Here is a 22,970-nt window from a genome sequence, read left to right on the forward strand (position 1 = left end):
GGCATAGGTTTCATCTCATTAATTCCAACTTGATATCCAAATATAGCAATAAGCAAAAGAAAGGTGATCAGTCAGCCTTTACGAAGAGCCTTCTACGGCGCGGCAGTATGTGTTGTGTTTTAGTAACGGTTAATCCATTTGAGCTAGAAACATTTTTTACGTTAAAGCGTGCAGATTATGCAGCAATGATGGACCATGCGGCAAATTCATAGTTATGTACAAAACGTGACCTGCAATGTGCAAAATAACAGTGGTTCTGGCAAGAAGGTATGTACCGGCAATACATAGAAGCACAAGCACACACAACACTATGGCATTAATGGAAGGCAAAGAAGAGCAGGGGCTGCCCAGTGAATTCATGTTTTATTGGCAGGAGGTAAAGTGGGCACGGGCTTCTAGTTAAAGGTATTATTTGCGGGGGTAGAGGTAATGGTAGGAAACTGAATTTATTGGCAGAGGACTGTGGGCATATAGCCACTGTTTTGGTTAAATTATTAGTGCATACCATTTCCACTGGGGAATGAGGGGGAGATTGTGGTAAAACGTGAAGCAAGAGTGGCAAGGCACAGCAGTACACTGCACGCTGCTTCACCTCAGTCATGCACGTCCTTATTGGGATCTGCATAGACGAAGGAGTTTTGAATACCTCACCCACGAGCTATGCTAGAATGCAGTTTTATTAAGGAACGCGATACAAATTTTACTGTCTTGAAAATAAACAGAAATGTGCTATGACGTTTTATGAAAAAAAAATATTTTAGCAGCCCCGCCCCCAACCCAAAATATCAGGCAGATATTTTCCTGTCAGGGTGGCTCCAGCACTGGAGCCCAACGACAGCTCTAGCCCCTCTGTGAGCATTTTCTCATCTTTAACCCTATCCTACCCTACTTTCAGAGGCGCTTGTCAGGGGCAAGAGCGTGCAGGCTTCACCACACGAGCAGGGCCGCGCATGGGAGTTCTGTCTCCTGCTGCAGCCATTCCCGCCACAGTGAAATTCCAATGCTACGGCCCCACAGCAAGCAAGGCCGTGCATACAGCAAGCATTACTATTAAAAAATCAATCGCTAAGTTTACAAATGTTAAACCAACACTGACGTCAGCGTGGATTACAAAGGCTCTGGGACTCTCGCCTGCAGACCACACAAGAAGCCCTCACAGTGAACTAGCGGTCACAGAGCGGTCGGTGTCTCACACATAACAAGGTACTCGTTTTTTTTATTACACAAACATACGCAATCATACTGCACAATGTCCAACGCTGTCACTCTACTGTAGAAATATCATAATTGCGTCCGGTGTAATGTTACATTAGGGCTGGGGCAGAAAGTATGACTTGAACTGCACGCAATCGGTTTCACTTCCGGGAAGAATCGAGGGCTTTCACGAGGTTCAGCGACCAACAGCGTTGAGACTGAGTTGAAAGAGAATTTAAGCAAAGGAAGAAGTTATTTGCATCACTAGCTCCCTTCTAGGTTGACACAGCTCAAGGAAAATCCTATTACTCATTCAGGATGGGCCATGATCCAGTACACGGAACTTTAAATATTTATTTTACTTCACATTTCCCTACTGTATGCACAAGCAGGGCCCTAGACAATATGCAATGTATATTTGTTTTAGAGGCTCTGCTTTTGGGCCAGCCCACAGACCTGGACGAGCTGCTGCATCTCAAACAAGAATGCTACCATGTTTGACAATGCAGTAATCTGCTGGGCAGGAAGTACGAACAAAAAGATGTTTGCAAGTGGTGTGTCGTCAGGAACAGATATTTACTCTTGGAATAGTTCACTGCATAACTCCTAAGGGAGAGTGCGGTACGTGGCAAGAAAAACACATGTGAGGGTGGGGTGGTCCAATTATGTTTCTATGTATGAGACATGTTCTCACACGTATTCTCCCTGAACATGTATGCCACCACACAACTGAAATAAAGAGAAGTGCAGGAGGCCTCGCCTCTGATGAATGCCTGTAGATCGGATATTTTAAGAGCAAAGATGAAGGCAAGACAGCTAAGGGTGCTATGCAAGCTATGACTGGAACTGTGGTCAATATGCAACGCAATGGTTCAAATCCTGGCAGGTCACTCTGTACCAGGCTGGCAAACCAGAAACACTGAGATGGGTAAAGGCCATTGGTCTTCCGAGCTACAAGACCTCTGCAGTGGACGAGAGACATATGCGAGATAGAGCTATTATTGTCCAGTGCATCTTTGGTGCCCAAGCACTCTAGATAGTCCTTGAAGGTCACCCCCAGAAATTCTTTCAATGAATCAATGTTGCGAATAACTTCTGGAATTGATGTCATCGGAATTACCATGGTAAAACCATTCCTACCACTGGAGTGCTGTGGATCTGCGCATGTCCAGTTTTATTTTTGCGGGCCAATATTGTGCACACAAATGCATCATTGGTGGCCATTTCAAGATTCTAGTAGTGCAGTGCATTTTTATTGCGGATGTGCAATGAGATCTGAAGTATGTAGAATTCATCATGGTGCCTATGACTCGCCATGGTGCTAATATCAGGCACAAGCAGATGCTGCGGAAAAAACATTGAAAACCAAGATAAGAGTACTTTATACTGTTGAAACAAGTAGCTGTCAAACAGCTGCGAATCTGGCAGACAAACGCAACTTTAGGTATCACCGAAGACAGCACATAAAACTTATGGCACTGCTGTTTGACATATAGACACCACGGACCACCTCGTGGGGACAAAAATGTAAGGGTTGGTGTAGCTAAAATCTAACTTTGCTTTTATTCCTTCATTTATACAGCACAACCACAGTCTTGGTTATTGCTTATGTGCAAGGATTACATTTTTAAATGTAATTTTTTCAATACATTTGGTGAATCTTCGGAAGTTCTAAAAAAGGTGCCAATTGTCTTGATTATTTACATCAGTGGCACAAAAAGCGCAATCCGATTTAACTGAGCTAATAGTTTGCAGCATTATTGTCAATCCAAAATATATATATTTTTTGCAAAGCGGGTAATTGGTTTACTTTTTCATGGCAAAAAGGCATGATGTTTAACTACATACCATGCACTAAGTACTCATCTGTTAAGACGATTGTCTTAACGTCCATTTGCGAAAAACATGTTGATTCGGCCCCCCAGCAGCATGTGGTGCACCAAAAAGAACAACAAATAAACAAATTCTTCGTGAGTCACCAAAAAGAACCACAAATAAACAAAGAGCTTCGTGAGTCAGCCTCAACTAAGTACTATGTGTAGGAGGGACAGAAAGGCACATCATTCTGGGGTTTAAAACATGTACGTTGAAAAAATGTTTTGCTTGCCTGTACAGGAATTCACAACAAACGATTTGAATATACAAATAAAAACACATACGAAAGCACTTCAACAAAGACAGGTCCTTTTTTTTAATCCTGAAAATGCTTTTACTAAACTTTTCAGCAAAAGAACTACAAATGTTCTAATGACCCGAGGAAAACAGATTTGGCCGTTGGACCCCAAGATAAGACATTTTAGCAGAAAAATGCACTTCTAAGATTCCCAACAACTGTCAAAGAACCAATATTACATTCTACAAGTACAATTTGCAAATTACATTTAACAGCATGGAGCACAAAGATGGCTGACATTTGGGCTCCACCCTGGAGTCCATATTTGGCACCTGAGGCCTGATATTGCCGTTGATCTGAGTGCAGAGAAGACATAACCATAAGGCAGCACATATTTCTGTGTGGAGGGTGCCGCAGGGGCAGTATTGAACTATAGATCTGGACCTACATCCTCCTCTCTGGTTGAATGGTGGGCTATCATGGCAGCACAGTAGTAGTGGAGGAGCCCCACAAAGGCCAGCTGGTGGGTCCTTGAGGAGGCCAGCAGGTGTAGCACGGACTTGGTAATGGTGTGTCACCTGCAGAAGTGCTGGGGAAGATCAGGGGATCCAGGCCTCTAACTGGGGCCGTGGGTCACATAATGAAGAACCTCGGGGACTATCAATTCTCCCACAGTTGAGGAAGGAGAGCAAAATAAAGGTTGCCGTCACAAAAAATTCACAAAGATGGAGGGAGTCCACTCCGTATGAAAGCACGGGAAAAATGTTTTTGGCCCCCACTTTGCAAGGGTGCAACTACTGGGGCACAACAGGGGGAAAAGAGATGACGAGTGAGCTACTACGCCAACATGGAAATTATGGGTCTGCAAGTCTTGCAAGAGACTGCACACTGTTAAGAGTTTCTTTAACGATTCTTCGTGGTCTGCAGTATGATGCATACCAACCAAAGGGGAAAGCGTTCTTTATAGCTAGCAAAAGCAATTTGATAAGCTCTCAGAAGGAGGCTACGATTGAGGATTCATAGGAAGAGCTGGAGCTTTTTCAAGAAGAACTAGGGCTGAGGAAATCTATTAATGCTCTCCCAGCTACTCAATATAAATGTGGAGGGAACAAAGCAAGCAACCAGGGAGATTCAAAAGAAAATGGATGACTTGCCTGCTATGATTATTGTTATTATTGACCTGTTACGGAGGATGAAAGCAGAGATCTTTTTTGCGGGAAGTAATATCAGACCGCAATAAAAACCGTAATGCATGACTTCACAGGGCCATTTACATTTTTAGACAGTGGAGGGAGGTAGCATTTGTAAGTATGGGCTGTGATCAACTGACAGTGTAGGAAACCAACAGCACTGTCCTGTAAACCTCGACAAAGCAGATCAAGACATAGACACACTTAGCAAGTTTAAAATCTTCCTTATTCAGTAGGGGAAGGCTCATTGACCACGGGTTCACCAAAACCTGTCTTAATGGTGTTCAAGGTACTGGCTGATGCATTAGGGTTCACACAGCCAAGAAGTCTGAGGTTTAACCACCTTATAACTGTCTGGTGACACAGGCTTCTAATAATAACACCGTAGTCCCTTGTGTGGTTAACAGTTTGCTTCCTGTGATAAACTGTACTTTAAAGAATCAGCCTGACCAAATTTATCATAAGAAAAAGTATTTCTTAATATGAGGCTAGAAAAACGAAATTTCCAGTATTTCTGTAATTCGCGGAAGCACAGACTAGGAGAAAATGCTATACAAAGGGAGCAGTAACAAAAAAGATTTTGGTTAAAGGCAAAAAGCATAAAGTGGAAGATAAAACTGCTCCAGATATCTGGGATTAAAGGTGTAGACATACTCATATCGACTGATAAGATTCAAAAGTATCAAGTAGTAAGTCATATATCAAATCATGATTGACTTTGCGTCTTCAGTACAACTGACAGCAACCGATGAGAAATTGTTTAGATGTGGCAATGCTCCTCAGACAGTTAATATCAACAACTCGTTTTGGGAAAGATTCTGCAACACTGCAAATCTACAATGACTGGATGCCTTTTGAAACAGAATGCTGCAATAGTTATGAGAACATGGCAGGAACTAGTACGAGTTTAAAATGATTGGCTCTAGGATTTCATCAATACAGACTCTAGTCTTGTGACACATTGTGAAAACATGTCAACGTTTGAGATATAACTAGTGCCTGCAGTACTGAGCTTCATCTACTGGCTATTACACCCAGTCATCTTTGTCTTTTTGCATCCCACATTACTCTGCCAAGAAGCGTGGAAAGCAGCTATAAATACAATAACTAGGAGAGTCCAATAAAAACACATTCCAGTCATCCACTGAACCTGTCCATCTAGGAACATGTGGGCCGCTTCTTGGGCTTCAGAGCAATGAAAAGCACCTGCTGCTGGTGACCCCATATCTTTGAATACTCTGAGAGACAGTCTGAGGGCCCGGAAACATTCCAACCGGTGATGTTGGATGCAAACTTCTATTACTTACTGAAAGGATCATATGGAATAGTCCACTCTCACCAACTGAACGGTTTGATGCAGGAGACAAAAAAACACATGCACCTACTGGTTTGTGAACGAGAAACATTTTCATGGTGTTGATTTTTACAGTCTTGTTTGGTAAAATATAAAAAGTCTATGTTGTAATTTTTGGATTTGCATCTAACCGCTAGATGTGGACTCGAACTGAAGCAGTTGCTTGCTCATGCGCACTTAGAATGCTCCGAAGATCTCTCTGTGTCAATCTGGAGATGACTGAAGTTCCTATTACTGTGGCTATGTGGGCACCAGAAGGATCACTCCCCCTGGAGGCCTGGAGTGATAAACGGGTCCACAGCTGCTGCATCTTGAACATTATGAATGACATTAATAAGCACGAGCAAACGTCCGTCCTTGGAGAGCTATTAACCCTCTCAATCCGCACAGCCCGCGGCCATGGGTTCCCAGAGGCCGGGATCCATCCCTCTTAGCCTCCAGCTAATGAGGAGCTCAGCACTGCTCCCATGAAACTAATGAGGAGTCGAGCTCTGTCCGATGGAAAGAAGCGGTTGATGGGGGATTAAGATTACCCCTCAGTCACGGAACAGCCCATATAGAGCATAAGCTACACGATACACCGAAACATCCTATACCCCATTCGGAAGAGGCAGATGGCGTGTTGCGGTCTATCACAGGACATACACCAGCATATAAATACCTCACAAGTGCTGTAAATGATCAATTGTGGCAATCCAGATTATACTGGGTCTCACAGAAGTAGGTCTGGTGTAACATCCAATCTCATAGTAATCCCTGTACTAGCCTACAGAAAAATAAACGAGCGGGGATTATGTGCTTTCTTGGCCGGCTACAGTGGGTGTAAAGGACAGGATGGCGTCTGATACGAGCAGCAAGCACTGCCTGTTTTTCAACCCCATTCAAGTCTTCAGGCAATGACTGGCACCAAAATCCAAAATGCTAATCCTGGCCGTTGCCAGCAGCACATTATAAGTCAGGCTCCTGGGATATAAATTGTATAAGAGAAGCCTCGGCTGTCCCTAGTGATGCTTTATTTTGTAATGCAGAGAGTTATGTACACATGGTCTATGTATTCAGTCAACTGTCTGTATAGTATTCGTCATTTGATCATATCAGAAAAGTCACTATTAGAAGATGTATTTTATTTTAACATATATAACAAATAAAAACACAAGCGGCGATTAGCACTGTGATAATGGGCTTATGTGGATACACTCTGTTCTTTTCACAATCGTACGTACATGGGTAATTGGGAATTTGTATATTGTGCTGTTCTGAACATTACATGTTTAAATAACTTATAACTACACCTCATCAACAGAGATGTGCCTTCACATGCTGACAAGACAGTGGCCCTAGCATGCCTTATCACATACTACATTAGCTGGCAGAACCTACATTATAGACAGGTACATTTGTGCCATTACATCTTATATCAAAAATAAAACCACGTACAATCAATCCAGACTTATAATGTATATATAGTTTTAACATATGGGAGCTCTTAACATAGTAGCACAATAGAACCAGTTGCCATAAACCTATAGAACCAGAACCTTCAATTCCATTGGAATATTGGGGAGTCAAGTCATTGAATATTTAACAGAATAACACTGGAACAATTCCTAAACTTTTGGTTGTCAAATCGTGATAAAGTGCTATAAACCACAGATGTCATTATAATAGCAGCAAAAACAACAGAAAACCAACACAAACAAATGTAATGCCACTGGGCTAGAACTGCTTTTACTCATTACCCGCTTAGTGTTCAGTGGGGAGTCCTAGTTTTTCACCCTGTTGTGCTCTCATGGAGGAAAGGATTTTTACAATAACAGTGCGACCATTTATAATATTTGTGGCGGTAGCCTTCCTCAGAACTTTCCAGGGATGAGTTAGAATAATACACTAGGTTTCCAGTGCAATGTCAGCCACTACTGCCACGAGGGTGCATATGAAAACAAGGTATTCCAAGAAGCACTCCTCCATCATCAGGGCTCTAGATATTTGTAAATCGCCAGCATGCTCCGAGTACGCTGCTACTACTGGCATGACTCAAAATCCTTTGGAAAAAGTATTAGAAACAAAAAAGGAATATTCTTTACTGTGTAGTACAAGCACTCACTCTATTGAGCACTGCCACACGAGTTCCACTTAGAATGGAAGCAGTCACTGTTGGCGCTAGGGTCATTCCCTTTCCAAGGAGATAATTAAGTATGTGGTGACCCCTTGTTGCTGGATCCATTTGACACAGTTAATTTCAATGGACCCCAGGTAACTTTCGTAGGATTTGGGAAAGAATCCAAAGGGAAGTGCGCTATGAGCATAAGAGAACAACTCACTGAACAATTAAGTTCCTTAATAGCCTTTCATTTACTGGACTTCAGCCATGAAAATATAAATCAACACAAGCATTTACTACAAGTATGGAGGGGGAATCACGTTCCCTTTTTATTACTCAAAGCTCTAGAAAATAATTTCCTAGAAATGCCATGGCACGTGCCTTGCTCTACATACATTTTATGAGTGAGAATAAGGTATTGGCCGTCATAAATAACTCCTGATAGCAGACTTACTATAACATTTTTCCATATAGACTGCTCGAGGTCTAAGAAATTAAGTATCTCCCAGGTCACATGGCAGACAAAACAAACTTAGATGAGTACAGAGAACCACCTTGATGAAGTAAATGAGTGTAGGGCTGACAAACTAACTTCACTGGGGCCCAATAACAATGAAGGGGTGTTTAGTGATAAAGATAAAACAAATACTGACTGTGTGTACCTAGTTTATTCCCATCAAAGTTGATTTTTTATACATTTATTTTTAACTCTGCAAAACAGTTAGCCACAACTAGTGTTTCATGTCTATTAGCTAGTTCAAGAAATAGCATGTCATCTTCTTCAACATAAGTAATGTTCTAAAATATAGTAGACACATAGGAGTACAGAAAATCTTTGACTTGTGACGTGTGGTTACTCACATAGTAGTGTAAATAAATTAATCAAAAGAAACCTTGGCAAGCTAGGAACAAATTGGTCGGCACAAAATTCAAATCATGGAGACAAGGTTCTCTGTTGTCAACATTCTAATAATCTGACAACTTTACCACTATGATTCAGCAAATAAGGTTTTAAAGAGAGTATGGAGTCATAGTGGTCCTCTATGGAATTTTAATCAAATTAAGCTATCCATACACCCACCATCCCTTCCCATCCACAGCTCCCAACTATTGAATAAAATAACAAACGGGGCTTGCCTGATATCTGGCGATCTGACTCCATTACATTCACTGTGTCCGCCAAAGTACTAATGGCTGAACGCATATGGGTGGAATTGCTATTCTTTACAATTGTGGAGATCTCCAGAGGTACCTTTGCGATAGTTCCTGCAAATCAGAAATACCATATAGAAAGATAAGTGATCTTCAAGGTTACTAGAATACACTGCTGCAGTCACTTCACAATAAAAAGTCTGCCAGGTAGTAGTAACTTTGATTAGCTAACTTATGGATGGATCTTTCTTTCCAAAATAATTAAACACTACTCTTCCCAAAATATAACATTCCCATCTTGCAGCTCCATCTTTTGTTAGAAGGGAGATCCTCCTACGTGTGCAAAAGAAACCCATTCAAAATGGCACCATAAGACCATGGTTGGTGGCCGTACTAAAGGGAATCTTCACAGTATATTTCTACACAGGGACTTCAGAACAGCCTCAAAAAAGTATTTCTTAAAACCTATAATATTGTATGTATACTGTGTGGGAACTAAAATCAGAACCCAATCATTGAGCCTGTTTCAGGATTCTGTTATTTTTATGACTGAACCAATCTCCTTGCCTCTTCTATCCTTTTCTCTTGTAGTTTAATCTCCTAAATCTGTGTATTTCAATTTACTGACAAAGAAATTAGCACTGTTGGGCTGCAAATTTACAAAGACAATAGCAATTTAAAAGACAAAGTATGTTTTGTATCAAACCTCACTGACTCTGCATGTCTGAACCAAGCAGAGTACAGACTCCATTCTTAATTTGCCTTCTCAAAAGAGCAGGGTTTTTGAGCAAATTGTCCTTGTGTTCAGACCTGATTTCCATATGGTCTTTATAGGTACATTGAAAAACAAAAATGGGTAAAAGGGCATAACTAAAACTTGCACATTAGGTTTGATTCGTGTGCAAGGAAGATGGAAGGAATCAATAAATGATGAATCAACATCATTCAAATGTTGTTAAACTTGGAGTCTCTTGCATAGTCTCACCTGCCGAAAGAGCTTCAACCTTTGCAGAGTTTATGCTCCAACTCAATCCAATAATGTGAATAAACACTTTTTAATCCCACTAAAGATCTCCCAACAGAAGCCCACCATGAACCAAAGACATTAGAAGTAGCATGCTCCAAATTATGGAGCATGCAGCTTCTAGAGGGTTAGGGGTTTTCATCCTTTAAATAAAAAAGCATAGCTACTGTGTTCTGAAGTAGGACTGAACAGACAGACAGGTTAGGCTGGACCTAAATGAGGTCGATTTTGGCTACAACACTTAATTTTCATGTGAATACAAATGCACAGTAAGAGATGCAAGGCTTCAGAAAGTCGGTGCCACACGACATGTCACTTCCCCCAAGGCTAAGCAAAGTGAGTGCGCTAACAAAAAACAAAGGTAATCTCTACAGCAAAAGAAAGTAATACCAATCTACAAAAGGTGAGCAGTTTAACAGATAATATTGCCAATTGTACACAGCCGGTACAGTAATAGAAGATAGTTCCAATGTCAATATGGCTTGCAACACAAGTAAATGCCAATATGAACAAGGCTAGTAGAGCAACAGATGACAATGCCAATGTCCACATGACCGCCAGCGTAACAGATGACGGTGTCAATGTCCCCATAACCAGCAACAGAAGATAAAAAGAATTCTCCAAATGAACAGTAATCGACAATTATTCTAGTGTTCCTGTCCTCGTATTACCTTTTACTGTGCATCTCCACACTAACTCCAAAACTCTAAACAGACAATAAAATAACTCCATTGTGTCCATTCAGAGGTAATCCATTCATCAGTCTAATTTTCAAACCGTAACTAAGAGGAAAAGTACATTAAATATTAACTTGACTACAAAGTTACAGGATATAAATGACACTTTACAGGTTGTGATGTGAATTCATTCAAGGAAATGTTTAGGAAGAGAGTACAAATGAAAGAATATTAGGTGAGTAACATTTCTAAACAATCTGCCAAGCTTTAACATTGGCACAATGCTTTCCAAAGCCATACTGCCAGGGTGACTCATCTTGCCCTGAAATAAATGTGCAAGCAAAGACTGGGTGCAGTAAGTCTGCAATCCTTTATCAATGCATGCAAACATGTGAAAACTTTAGTAGTGCTTTATTAGTTGTTTTTTTGCCAGCCAAGTTTGACCTTCTGTAAAGAGAATTAGTTCCATCAGGATAACCTGAACCAGAATGTTAAAGCTAGAGTCTCTGATCCTCATGTTATATTCATGTGTTCCTGAATGCAGATCATTTGCATAAAATATAGAACGCTTTATGTCAGAACGCTAGGCAACTATTTAGCATAAAAACTGCACATTTGCTTAAACAATGGACAGCTGGGACCTTTGATGGGACAGTGTGCTTAGTCATCGCTGTACAATACCGAAGCAAGACAGCATAGAAGTAACCATGCCACATTCATATAGCAGAATTTGGTGCAAGATTTACCAACACATTGGCAAAGCGTTCCTTAGGTATCAAGCATAAAAGCAGAAGACTGACCATCTGTTACCTTCTATTGAGTGAATAAGGCAGGAAGGGGGAAAACAGGCAGACAGCGGGCACCTCAACTGAACATTGAGCTCTAATAGACATATGGCAAGTCTTATGGCCCTTTAATGCTAGACTCAGGGAAGACGCAATGTCAGCGTGTGAGCATTATTTTTAATGTAATGTTTACTCAATATACTTTGCCGTGTACGCTGGACTCTCACAATTATGTATTTAATTATGGAGTTTAAAATCTTTACTATATGTATGTTTTATCCCCCCCACAACTTTTGCCCACCTTTTCTTGTTTTAGGGTATTTTTTCATTAAATGTATATAACGAAACTTTAATTCTCTACTAGGCATCTAGGTTACAAACAGATGGCTACATCAGTGGTCCGCTATGTATAGTTTACAAAAGAATTATTGAGAAGAAACCACTGCTTGTTTCTCAAAGTCTACAGACCAGGGCCATATTTTCACTTCACAACATACAAATTAAAGCTTTTGGGATATAAAAAACAACAACAAAAAAAGGCTCGATTGCAATAAAAAGGGACTAAGACATACCATTTTCTGGACAACCTCAAAAGGAAATTACAACCTCGGTGTAAACTACGGCACACTATAGGGAATTACGCCTGCCCAACAACACAGACATGGCTTGAAACCGAAAGCACGAATAGAATACACTAATAGTCTGGAAATCAAATCACAAAATCACAAAAGGATTCCTCACTTGTGTGATGGAAATAATAAGGAGGATGCTTTTCACAAAGAACACTGTCATTTATCACGTCAAATGCAGGCTTCCATTTTCCTTTGACTATGACAGATGCACTGCGTGGAAGAAAGCCACTGGGTTCAGTACAGGGAGACTTATTACGGCAGCAATCGAGACAAGCCATTAACAACCTGGCCAGCCATTGCCTTTAATTTCCTAAAACCATTTTCTTAAAATACATTTTCACATAAATCCAATTTATCTCTCGCTAGTCCTCAGTCAACACAGCAAGCGTAAATCACAGCACCTCATTTAGGACGAGCGCCGGACAAGTATTGTGTTTTAAATAAAGCATGTTTTCTGTGTAAATCATTTGACACGAACATGTAACGACTGTTTACTAGAGAGCAGTGCCTCCCCGGCCACACCCCCACCCACGCCAAACACTTCATTATCGGCAGCGCCACGTCAGGGGGATGTTCTGATGTTCTATAAATACAGAACAAGCCGCTTGGGGATGGGGTTGGAGAAAAAACACGTTTTCTTTCCACAGCCTGGGAGGACTGCACTGAAGCCCAGGTGTGGAGTGCAATGCATCCCGAGGGAGCGCGGGAAGCGCGGCGGCGCCTCGCGCACACAGATGCAGCGTGCCAGAAAACGTGCTCGGCCAAGTCACTCGGAAGGACCCCGCACTGCGCAGCTACTACCGCCTGCCCACTCCGGGGACACAGTAAAGGCAACCCGCCCCAGGGGCTCGGGGGAAAGAACAAACAATTACAGCTATTCGCGCCCCTCCTCGTCCTGTGCTAAATAATGTGCATTATTTAACAGACTAGACTAGAGGATAGCTGTGGGCGGAGCCTCTCGCGTTCCTCTCGGACAGGGGCGCTCTCTCTCAGTATTACATATCCCTCCGCAGTGATCAAACTCTCACAATCGCTCAGTATTACATATCCCTCCGCAGTGGGCGAGCATTCAGCTCAACTGCACCTTTTTAGGTCCTATGCTGCCTCCACAAGGCTAAACAATCCATATGCGGGACTGACTCCATTTAAAACCATGAACTGAGGTTCAAGCGGAGTTTAAAGAAAAAGAATGTACAACATACACATTCCGTCAAGCATTGCATGCTACTGATAACCATTTGGCTTCTCTCTGTGCAACCTCTTGCCTGAGGCATCATGTCTAGGGTGACCAGACGTCCCGGTTTTCCCCGGACGGTCCCCGTTTTTGGAGAAGTGTCCCCGTGTCCCGACACTTTTCTCCAAATGAGTCAAATGTCCCCGTTTTCGATCAGTGTCCGGGTTATACATACAAATGTCCCGGTTTTTCATTAGTCCGATTGGCCACATGCTCTATTTGCACTGCGTGTGACTTCACTGAGGTGAGCGCTGTAACAGGAAGGGAAATCCTTTGAAGAGAGACATTTTCTCTCTGGATTTCCCTTCTCTTTGTCCACGCAGCGCCACCTACGTACTTTTGCTGACTTCCAAGAGGTGCCCCCACAGGCATGTTGCAAAGATGTTAATCAGGCCTCATGTGCACATTAGAACAAATCCTCGCGCCCTGCTTGCGGCACCGCAGGGGCCTTTTAACTGCTGTGACCGCCTACTAATACTGGTCTGGTACTTGGTGTAAACACAAGTCTCTGCAGTTAAGGGATCTCAAAAGTCTCTGACAATGAAAGGGAGAAGCTGACGTTAATCTTAGTCCATCAGTCTGATCAGGAAAAGCGGGGGGGGGAGGAAGACAGGGGAATAGTGGGGGAAATCGACATAGGTCTAGTGGTCAAACCTGTAAATACACTGCTCAGCCATTTTCCGTTTTTAGGAGGAAAAAAGTAAGATATAATTTACTGGAACGAGTGGGTATTGCATTTTTGGGAATATAGACTTTTAAACAACAGGTCGCTACTGAGAACACTAATATTCTCCTTTGATAACGTATACTTGCTCAGCTTAATTGCCCATTTTGTCAGGGATGTTCGGTGAGGTTTTCTGCCACCCCACAAATGACTTTCATCTGGTCGACCTGAATAATGTGATGATTTGAAGCGCTTTAAAAAAAAAGTGTTGCAAACTGATGCTCCTTATAAAGTTTTGTGCATCTTCCTTTGGACATTTACCCAAATTGTACTTTACAAATTCAACCTAAACATGGTTACCACCTGAGGAATTTATCTGCACATTAATATAATGCATGATGGATTCACTGGTGGGGACACTCTTAAGCCGAGGCATACACCTGTAGGGAGAACACCATGCAAGTGGATGAGTGCACATTCTGTGACACCAATACAAACTGGCTTTCTTTTTTTACATATTCTGTATACAGAACACCCATGAATTCCCTATGTGACATACAGTGTAAACCTCTTGAATGAATTAATAAATGTTCTCGAGTAGCCCACATTGTGAACTGAGGCACAGAAAAGGAAATTAAGTTACATTTGTCAGCGCCAGTCTTCTGCTTCCAAAGTATGCGGCGAGGAATTAGATTGCATCTTGTATAATTTCCATCATGCTTATGTTCAAACGCTGTGCTTGCTTACATCCTGCCCTTTTTTTTAAAAAAGTACATAAGAGCAAGTCATGCGTAGGATCCCACAATCCGGTCCAGTGAGGACAGCCAGGATAACAACACAGGTCTTCCTAATCCTACAGGTGACATATCTACTAAACCCTTTCACCTGAGGGGCATTCGTGTGAACTGCGCTGATACCCCCACCGCTAAATTTATTCCACTCAGGCTGCAACACACCACATATACACACCAGCGAAAGCACGGGCAGTGATGGGGCAAGCACCTGTCTTGTAGAGAGCAGGTACAATGCACGCAGCACCAATGCAAGCATCACAAACACGCACACTTGCCTGGCAGCATGTGCAGTGGCAGTGCGCGTTTCTCTTATACAGTACAGGTTCAGCACAGATAGTGGCACTGTAAGTTTCCTTCACAGATATATGTACACCGAGGGTCCTGCTCAAACAGCCTGTGACAGTGTGAGTTTCCTTCGCAACCTACAGTTTCTGCATAGCCAGTGCCCACTCGATCTGTGGAGGGAGCGGTCATTGTAGTCCCTTTTCTATGTCTATGACAGCTGTTAAATAATCCTACTTTTATGTCGACGGTTACTGCAAACCGTAGTCCTACTTCTATGTTTATGACCTGTCCCCGTTTTTTGTTTTGAGAATCTGGTCACCCTAATCATGTCACTTACAATATATGTAGGATTGCTGGACTTGTAGGGCACCTGTTGATGGTGTGTTGGATGAACGTTAGCTAACTCTCCTCTGCCTACCAGGGCGGACACTACTTCCTCCCTAGACGTTGGTCTTCATGTGCAACTTAGCCGCCTACAAACCACCCACCGCCTGCAGTCACTTTGCAGGGCAGGATAGCGACAAGTTTTCATTTCTTTTTTTAGCATGCACACTGCTGGCTCATAGAGGTAGGCAAGCAAGCAAACCTAGAGCTAGCCACGGGTCTGGTCTGGCTTAACTCCGGGAGCCATAGCACAAGCCAACACATCAAAAGATTTGGCATTTAAATTATCCATTAAACATATTGCAAATATATAATAAAGACGCTTTCAAATTGAAAGTAAATTGCTTCGCACCTTAGATTCTTTTACTGCATTATGTGACACATATATTAAACCTGAAAAGTTGAAACTTAAAACAACAGTTTTTGGGTCTCAAAAACATGAATAGGGAAATCAAAGTTCATTGCCTGGTATAATTGGCCCAGCTATATTTTAGCCGAATTGTTCTGTTGGACCAAGACCTAGATATTCTGCCTGCACCATGTTCGAGCCATGCCTCGCTCTCAGACCTCGAACTGGTGATCCAAAGTGCTTCTGCATACCAAAGGTGATCTGCTTCCAAATCCCTTAAAGGCACTTTCTACCCCTCACATAAACAGTATGTGATCTGAAAATCTGTAGATACTATGTTAAAGTATGTATTTCAGCATGCAAAATCTGGAACTGAAATATGGCAACAAACCTAAAACTCAATTAACCCCTTCGCTGCTGGCCCGTTTCCGCCGCTGTGCGGTAAACAAAAGAACAGGGGCGGGCCATGACGAACCCCAGCCGTCATCAGCACACGAGCACCGTAGTGCATGACGGCTGGGGTTCGTCATCAGCATACAAGGGGTTAAGGTGCAAAAGAGCCACAATTCTAGGGCAGAGGAAGACTATGTTTTTAAATTTGAACAGGAATTAGTACCTTCCTTGAGATTAAACTTCTGAATGTGATTGTTGACAGCGTTAGACTACGGTTTTCAAAATCATGATCAGTTAAAGAGCAGGACTCTACGAGACACCCGTGTGTTTTCTGGAGCTACCAGAGGAGAACTGCTAAATGCAGCTGCTAAACAGACAATGGGTTGTATATGTAGCCATAATGCATGACTTAGCAGCATTTGAATTCTCGTGGCAGGATGCCTTCAGTATAATGTACAAAGAAAGCGGCATAAGATATACAATTCTGATAATAAAATAAGGTTTCACTGGAGAGTCATGAAAATGCATGGTGAAGAGTACTGCACGGTCACTTAGTCATGTCAGGAACAGTTGTTAGATAAAAGTAGAGTTAATATTGTATGGTGATCCTAAGGAGTGGGTGGGTGGTCAACGACCCCGCCGCCGCCAGAGCCAACCTGCACGAAGGGATGAAAGAGGTAGCCGAGTGGATGACGACCAGCCGCCTGAAACTGAACTCGGACAAGACGGAGGTCCTCATCCTGGGCTCCTCTCCCTCCGCCTGGGACGACTCCTGGTGGCCTCCCGCCCTGGGCACCGCACCCAAACCGACAGACCATGCACGCAACCTGGGCTTCATCCTGGACTCCTCCCTCTCCATGACCAGGCAAGTCAACAACGTCTCCTCGGCATGCTTCAACATCCTACGCATGCTACGGAAGATCTTCTGGTGGATCCCCACCGAGACCAGGAAGACCGTCACCCAGGCCCTCGTCACCAGCCGACTGGACTACGGCAACGCCCTCTACGCCGGGACCACCGCCAAGCTCCAGAAGAGACTCCAGCGGATCCAGAACGCCTCAGCCAGACTCATCCTCGACATCCCACGAACCAGCCACATCTCCGGACATCTGCGAGACCTTCACTGGCTCCCCGTCAACAAAAGAATCACCTTCCGCCTCCTCACCCACGCACACAAAGCCCTACACGACCAAGGCCCGAGCTACCTCAACAGCCGAGTCAACTTCTACGCTCCCAAACGCCACCTCCGATCAGCCAACCACGCCCTCGCCGCCGTCCCCCGCATCCGAAGAGCGACTACAGGAGGAAGGTCCTTCTCCCACCTGGCCGCCAAGACCTGGAACTCCCTCCCGACCGACCTGCGCCTGACCCAAGACCACCTCTCCTTCAGGAAGAAGCTGAAGACCTGGCTGTTCGAGCAGTAGCGGCTCCCCCCCCCCCCAGCGCCTTGAGACCCCACGGGTATGTAGCGCGCTTTATAAGTGTCACTGATTGATTGATTGATTGATTGGTCTGTGAACCGAAATATATTAATTCTGTCCTCTACATAGAGAATAAAATAAAGCAGTGATACATTTTGATTAAAAAAAAGTGGCAGATCTCACCACTGCCAAGAGAAAATAGGCTGTTCACATTAAGCCATTTAAAGATATCTTCATAGAAATAGTAAAAAAAAATATGAAAGTGATATACCAGTACTCTACAAGCTAGAAGCCTCTGGCAAAGTCTTCTAAACAACTGACAGAGGAAGTGGTTACTTTTTTCAGCAATAAAATATCTGAAGTGCACATTCTTTAACTTACAGTGGTTCACTATGAAAGAGAAATATAAACAGCTGGGAAATGTGCTGGTTTGTGAAGTTCTTATTGAATAGCATTCTTTGGCCAGTAGAAGAAAGGGGCATAAACACCAATTTATTTACCATCAGTCATACGAGGCTTTTGGATACATTGTACAGTTTTTGGAAATCAGGTGTGTTTCCTAAATGTAACCATCTGTTGTTCTGTAGCAATTACTAGTTTCACATGAACTACTTTTCATGTGATCCACATTTCACCTTATCCTATTTGTGGAAGCCGTAGAAGTTGATTCCAAGCACAAGGTCATGTATACCCTCTGACCTACTCTTGCTTATGGGCTTGGCATGTGAAAGACTTTATGTGGTTTATGTCCTGCTCTCAAGCTGGACCAGTACTGTGCACAGTAGAGTGAAGTGTGAGGACATTGTCAGGTCTTCTACCCCAGGAAAGGCCCAACAAATGGTAGCACTTGTTGCTTCACATGTTTTTTTTTTTTTTAACTACTCACTGATGTTTTTTTAATTTTTAGCTGAGAGGAATAAGCCTCAATCTACCGTGCCATCATTTTGATAGGTCGCACACTACGATTTTATTGATCATACAGTAGGTAGTCAGACTGTGGGTAATGTCCTGTGGTGTTAGGGTTTTAATCAACTCTATTAAGCTATTTTAAAGTCCAACTGAAAGGAAGACTCCTAGAGTTCGATATACGCGGCTATTTAAATGTTTTGTTACTGCCGTTAGAGAAGAATAACACGTTTTGGAAGACAAGTCCTGACTTAAAGAATGTTTATCTCTTTTTAAGACTATTCAAAGATTGAAAACAGAGTTTTTTTTCCCAAGCTTGTCCTCATCAAGTAAGGTGCTTCTGCTGCTGAGGGCACAGAAGAGTTCAACACCACAGAAGTGTGGAATAAGAAAGTAATTCCAGGGTCTTCCCATGTCACATTGGAAAATGTGTGCTTCATCGACAGAGCTTATGGGCAAAATATGTTTATTAGGGGAAAAGGATATAGACCTAACAAGAGCAAAGAGCATGGTGGAGTGATGTTTCAACAGAGGCCTTCCCACAGATGAAATCAAAAGGAAGATTCTCTTTCAAATGAACAATGTTTGGCAGCGAAACACACAAATCGTGGAGTGGCAGACAAAATATGAAGCCTTGGCACAATTAATACCGCAGTTTCAGTAATACTGCCAGCAGGCATTGGATAGTTGCAGAAGTTCATCACACGTGCTTCCATTTTAGTTGGCTAAGGAAATGCCTTCCATGTTCCTCTCTTTCCAGTCTTCCTCGCGAGCCTTGCAGATATGTTTTTCGCTTTTATAAGACCATGCACATATATTGTCAGTGTTCTGAGTAGGAAAAGTTGGTTGTTTAATTTTGTAAGCCTTTTTTGTTTTACTTAAAAATGCTAGACGGGTAGATTCAAATGTATCCATCGACAGGAGTGGCCCTGCATTCCTGCTTGCTAGATATTTTACTTGAGGAGTAATGGCTAGAATGATTGGTGAATATAGCGACCATTGACAGGAATTTACTACAGCCATGCACAGGTAACACAAGTCTACTTTTTAAAACATTTTCTTAAATGGATTTGTGGCTACGGTGGATCCGATAGTTAATTTGCTTATTTTATTAGCCTCTGTTTCTTTATGTAGAAATCTACACTGACCATGAAACCTAAAGGCATGGTCAGTTTTTTAACGACTCATACTTTAATATGTATTTATCTACAGGTTTATCACAGGTGTCTTGTGTTATATAGTACAGTTGTGGCACATTTTCTTGGGTTTACTCTCCTAATGAACATATTCATTTCGATCAGTTAAGGACAGATGATTCTAGTTCAGACTGTATGCCCTGAATGATGCCTGTTATTTGGTGCTAACGACTCTGGACTGTTAGGGAGAGGAAATGTTAGGATACTTATGCAGTTTAAAGGATTTATATATTTTTTTACTGGTTGTACTGTGCAGTTACGGCAAAATTAATACGATAGCCGCCTCTACAATTATATAATTTTCCGAACACAACTCAAAAAATCTTAGTTTACTAATATTGCGACTCATCATTCTCAGTGCTTGAAAATAATCTGAACTAATAATCTTAGAACATATTTAAAATAGATAAAATAGAACATATTTTTCTTCTTTATTTTGCTGTTTCTTTATTTGATTGGGGTAATGCACAATCAAGAGGCCAGGAGCATGTATACAAAAACTGTCAGAAATTGGTGCCTCACGGATGAATCATCTAATTTAGCTGGGAAAAAAAAGTACCTGAAACATTTTGAGCCATTCCTGGAGGCCTGCAGGAGGCTGGACAGATGTTATCCGGCGACGCTGCTGACCTTGCCCATTCGCTGCTCTCAGGTCCCCAAAGGTAGTTGGCGTGGCTGAGCATGGCACCAATCCTGCCGTACTACGGTTCAAAGAAACAAGATGATAAGAAACTAGAAAGGCAGCTTGCAATTTGAGACAGAACATATTTGCAAAGTCTACATTGTATTGTCTATTGTATGACCCACCATTTCTTTTAATTTATTTGCACATTTTTCGGGGGTGAGCTCCTCACTCTTCTACATTTTACTCTGCTAAAGCCATTTTAAAACCATAAGCAGTGTGGATGCAAAAGTTAGACTTCCAAACTCATGTATTGATCAAATACCAAGACACACCATAATCTTCTAAGGGCAGCCATTTCGTGCCATATCAACCAGTTTTCCAAATCATATGACTCACTTACAGTACGTAATTGGGGTTTTGAGTCAGTTGCCTAGGCCCTACCATCTCTACCAGAGAAAGATCAGAAATACTTCACTGTTCGAAAATCAAAGTAATGGAAACAGTTTCCAGGGAGGATTTAACTGCAACACCAATTCATTGACTATCAAAATAGCCAAGGGAGGCAATGTATCATAAAAACAATGCATTATCCCATGAGTCATCTCACTTTGACTAATATAAATAGGACAATTACTGTGCCAAAGACAAAAATAGGAAAACGTGTCAACAATATGATGCAGCTTCTCATTTCAACACTCTCTGCTAATAGGACTGCTACTCTCGACATTGGACGCAAGTATTGAACTGGCTTCGCTTCTATTAGGAAACTTGCAGGCAGCACTATGTGTTCATACATACCGATGACATCACTTTGTTGATATGTTTTCCTATTTTTGTGTAAGTCTTGTTTGGTACATTAATTGTACCAAATAACCTAGGTAGGATAGGTTTTCTGGAAAGTGCAGTAAGGGACTGGCTAATGCCTTAACGACTAACAGTACAGTCAATGCTGAGAAGGCTGCTAAGAATACTATAGGATTGTTTAAGGGCGGATTAAAAAGTGAAAAACAATTCGAAACATTGAAATGGCAATGCGCAAGTGCTATGATGCCTAATCCATGCCCCAGGGGTAATGGACTGTGCTTTGTAAAAGGTGTACTGGGGGACAGAGAGTGTTGCCAACATTTGCTAGTTGTTTGTAGATAGACCTTTGCTTCTAGATGGACTGTTGTGTTCCCCCTGCCTACTCTATGGGGTGCTAACACCATGTGACGTCCCTATGTGGTCCACTTGTGCAGTACTTTTGTGCTTTCTGTTTAATTGTGTTGGGACTGCGAGATGGCCATGGTTGCTCCAGCCTAAAACTTTTATTTGGCCTCTTGGTTGAGTGGGAGGGAGCAAATTGGGTCTCTATAGAACTGACATCAGTAGTAATGCACTCCAAGTGGAAATAGGTTACTTCCGTCAGGTGCTATGAGAGGAATGGGTGTCGTAACATGATGACAGGGCTCAATGTGATCCTTGAGCACACAGCTGGAGTGTTAAATAAATGTTTTCATCTTTAGGACACTGGTCACAACATGTCTCCAGGGACCCGATTACAGACTTCAAAGAGTTCATGGGACTTAATGACTACATTAAGAGATAGAGAGCAGGATTGAGCCATAAGAGGCAGTAAGTGAATATCATATTTTTCCTCAAGAAATGCACCTCACAGCTGCAGAGGTGGACAAATCACAAAGAAATGGAGAAGTCAGTATCACCATTCTTCATACTCCTCTTACTCCAGTGAGTTGGGTAGCTCCAGGGACACATTTGCTGATGACATACTTAAACTGATTGGGTACTGCTGAGAGAGTAAAAAGTAATATTGGACAACAGATATGAGGGCACTGAGGGAGGCATCTGCCTCTTGAATCCTCCTAGGCCTCACTAGAGAAGAATTACACTTACAGTAGACTATACAGCTTAGAACAGCTTCCACAGAATTTTGATAACAAAATTCTTGAGAAAGCCCTAGCTAAAAGGGTAACAATGATAACATGGGACTGTTACATGGTGACCAATACGAGTAATACATAATAAAAGGCAGTGAATCTGAGACATTTTGAAATGGATAAAGTGACACACGGGGTGCAAGGCAAGGAAGTCCGTTATCTCCACTCCCATTTACCCTGCAATTGACCCACTTGTTTGCAGAATAAAGACTGCCTTTAGGAGTCAAGGACATATTCTGGGGTGGAATTACTAGTTGCAGATTACTAGCCTGTTTATTTGAAAAACCCACACATGTTGGTTGTGTGAAGTAAGAACATTCGGTGACATCTGAGGCCTAGAAACAAATTGGGAGAAAATATTCTATTTGCACTGAATGATGACAGTGAGGGGGCTCCTCTGTTGCTCCGCCTGTGATGGGACAGTAAATCCTTTTAGTACCTGGGAATAATGATTGCCAACTCCCCACTATGAGTGCTGAAGAGGAATTACTAGAAAGTCATAGCTGGCTTGTGAATATCAGTTACTCTTTGGCTCATCAAGTCTGTGCCTATGAAGGGAT

The 22,970-nt window shown here is 42.3% G+C and overlaps 1 protein-coding gene across 3 annotated transcripts in view; it reads right to left on the reverse strand.

Annotated features, from left to right (window-relative positions):
- FBXW7 (F-box and WD repeat domain containing 7) overlaps positions 1 to 22,970 on the reverse strand; it is a 786,853-nt gene that overhangs the window by 82,378 nt on the left and 681,505 nt on the right. For all 3 annotated transcript variants that reach the window (XM_086962297.1, XM_086962298.1, XM_086962299.1), the window contains one exon: positions 20,408 to 20,549. In XM_086962297.1, coding sequence (XP_086818423.1) covers positions 20,408 to 20,549 — 142 coding nt within the window. The remainder of the gene's footprint in view (positions 1 to 20,407; positions 20,550 to 22,970) is intronic.

The sequence above is a fragment of the Lissotriton vulgaris genome, chromosome 3_1, assembly GCF_964263255.1.
Source record: "Lissotriton vulgaris chromosome 3_1, aLisVul1.2, whole genome shotgun sequence".
Taxonomy (NCBI): domain Eukaryota; kingdom Metazoa; phylum Chordata; class Amphibia; order Caudata; family Salamandridae; genus Lissotriton; species Lissotriton vulgaris.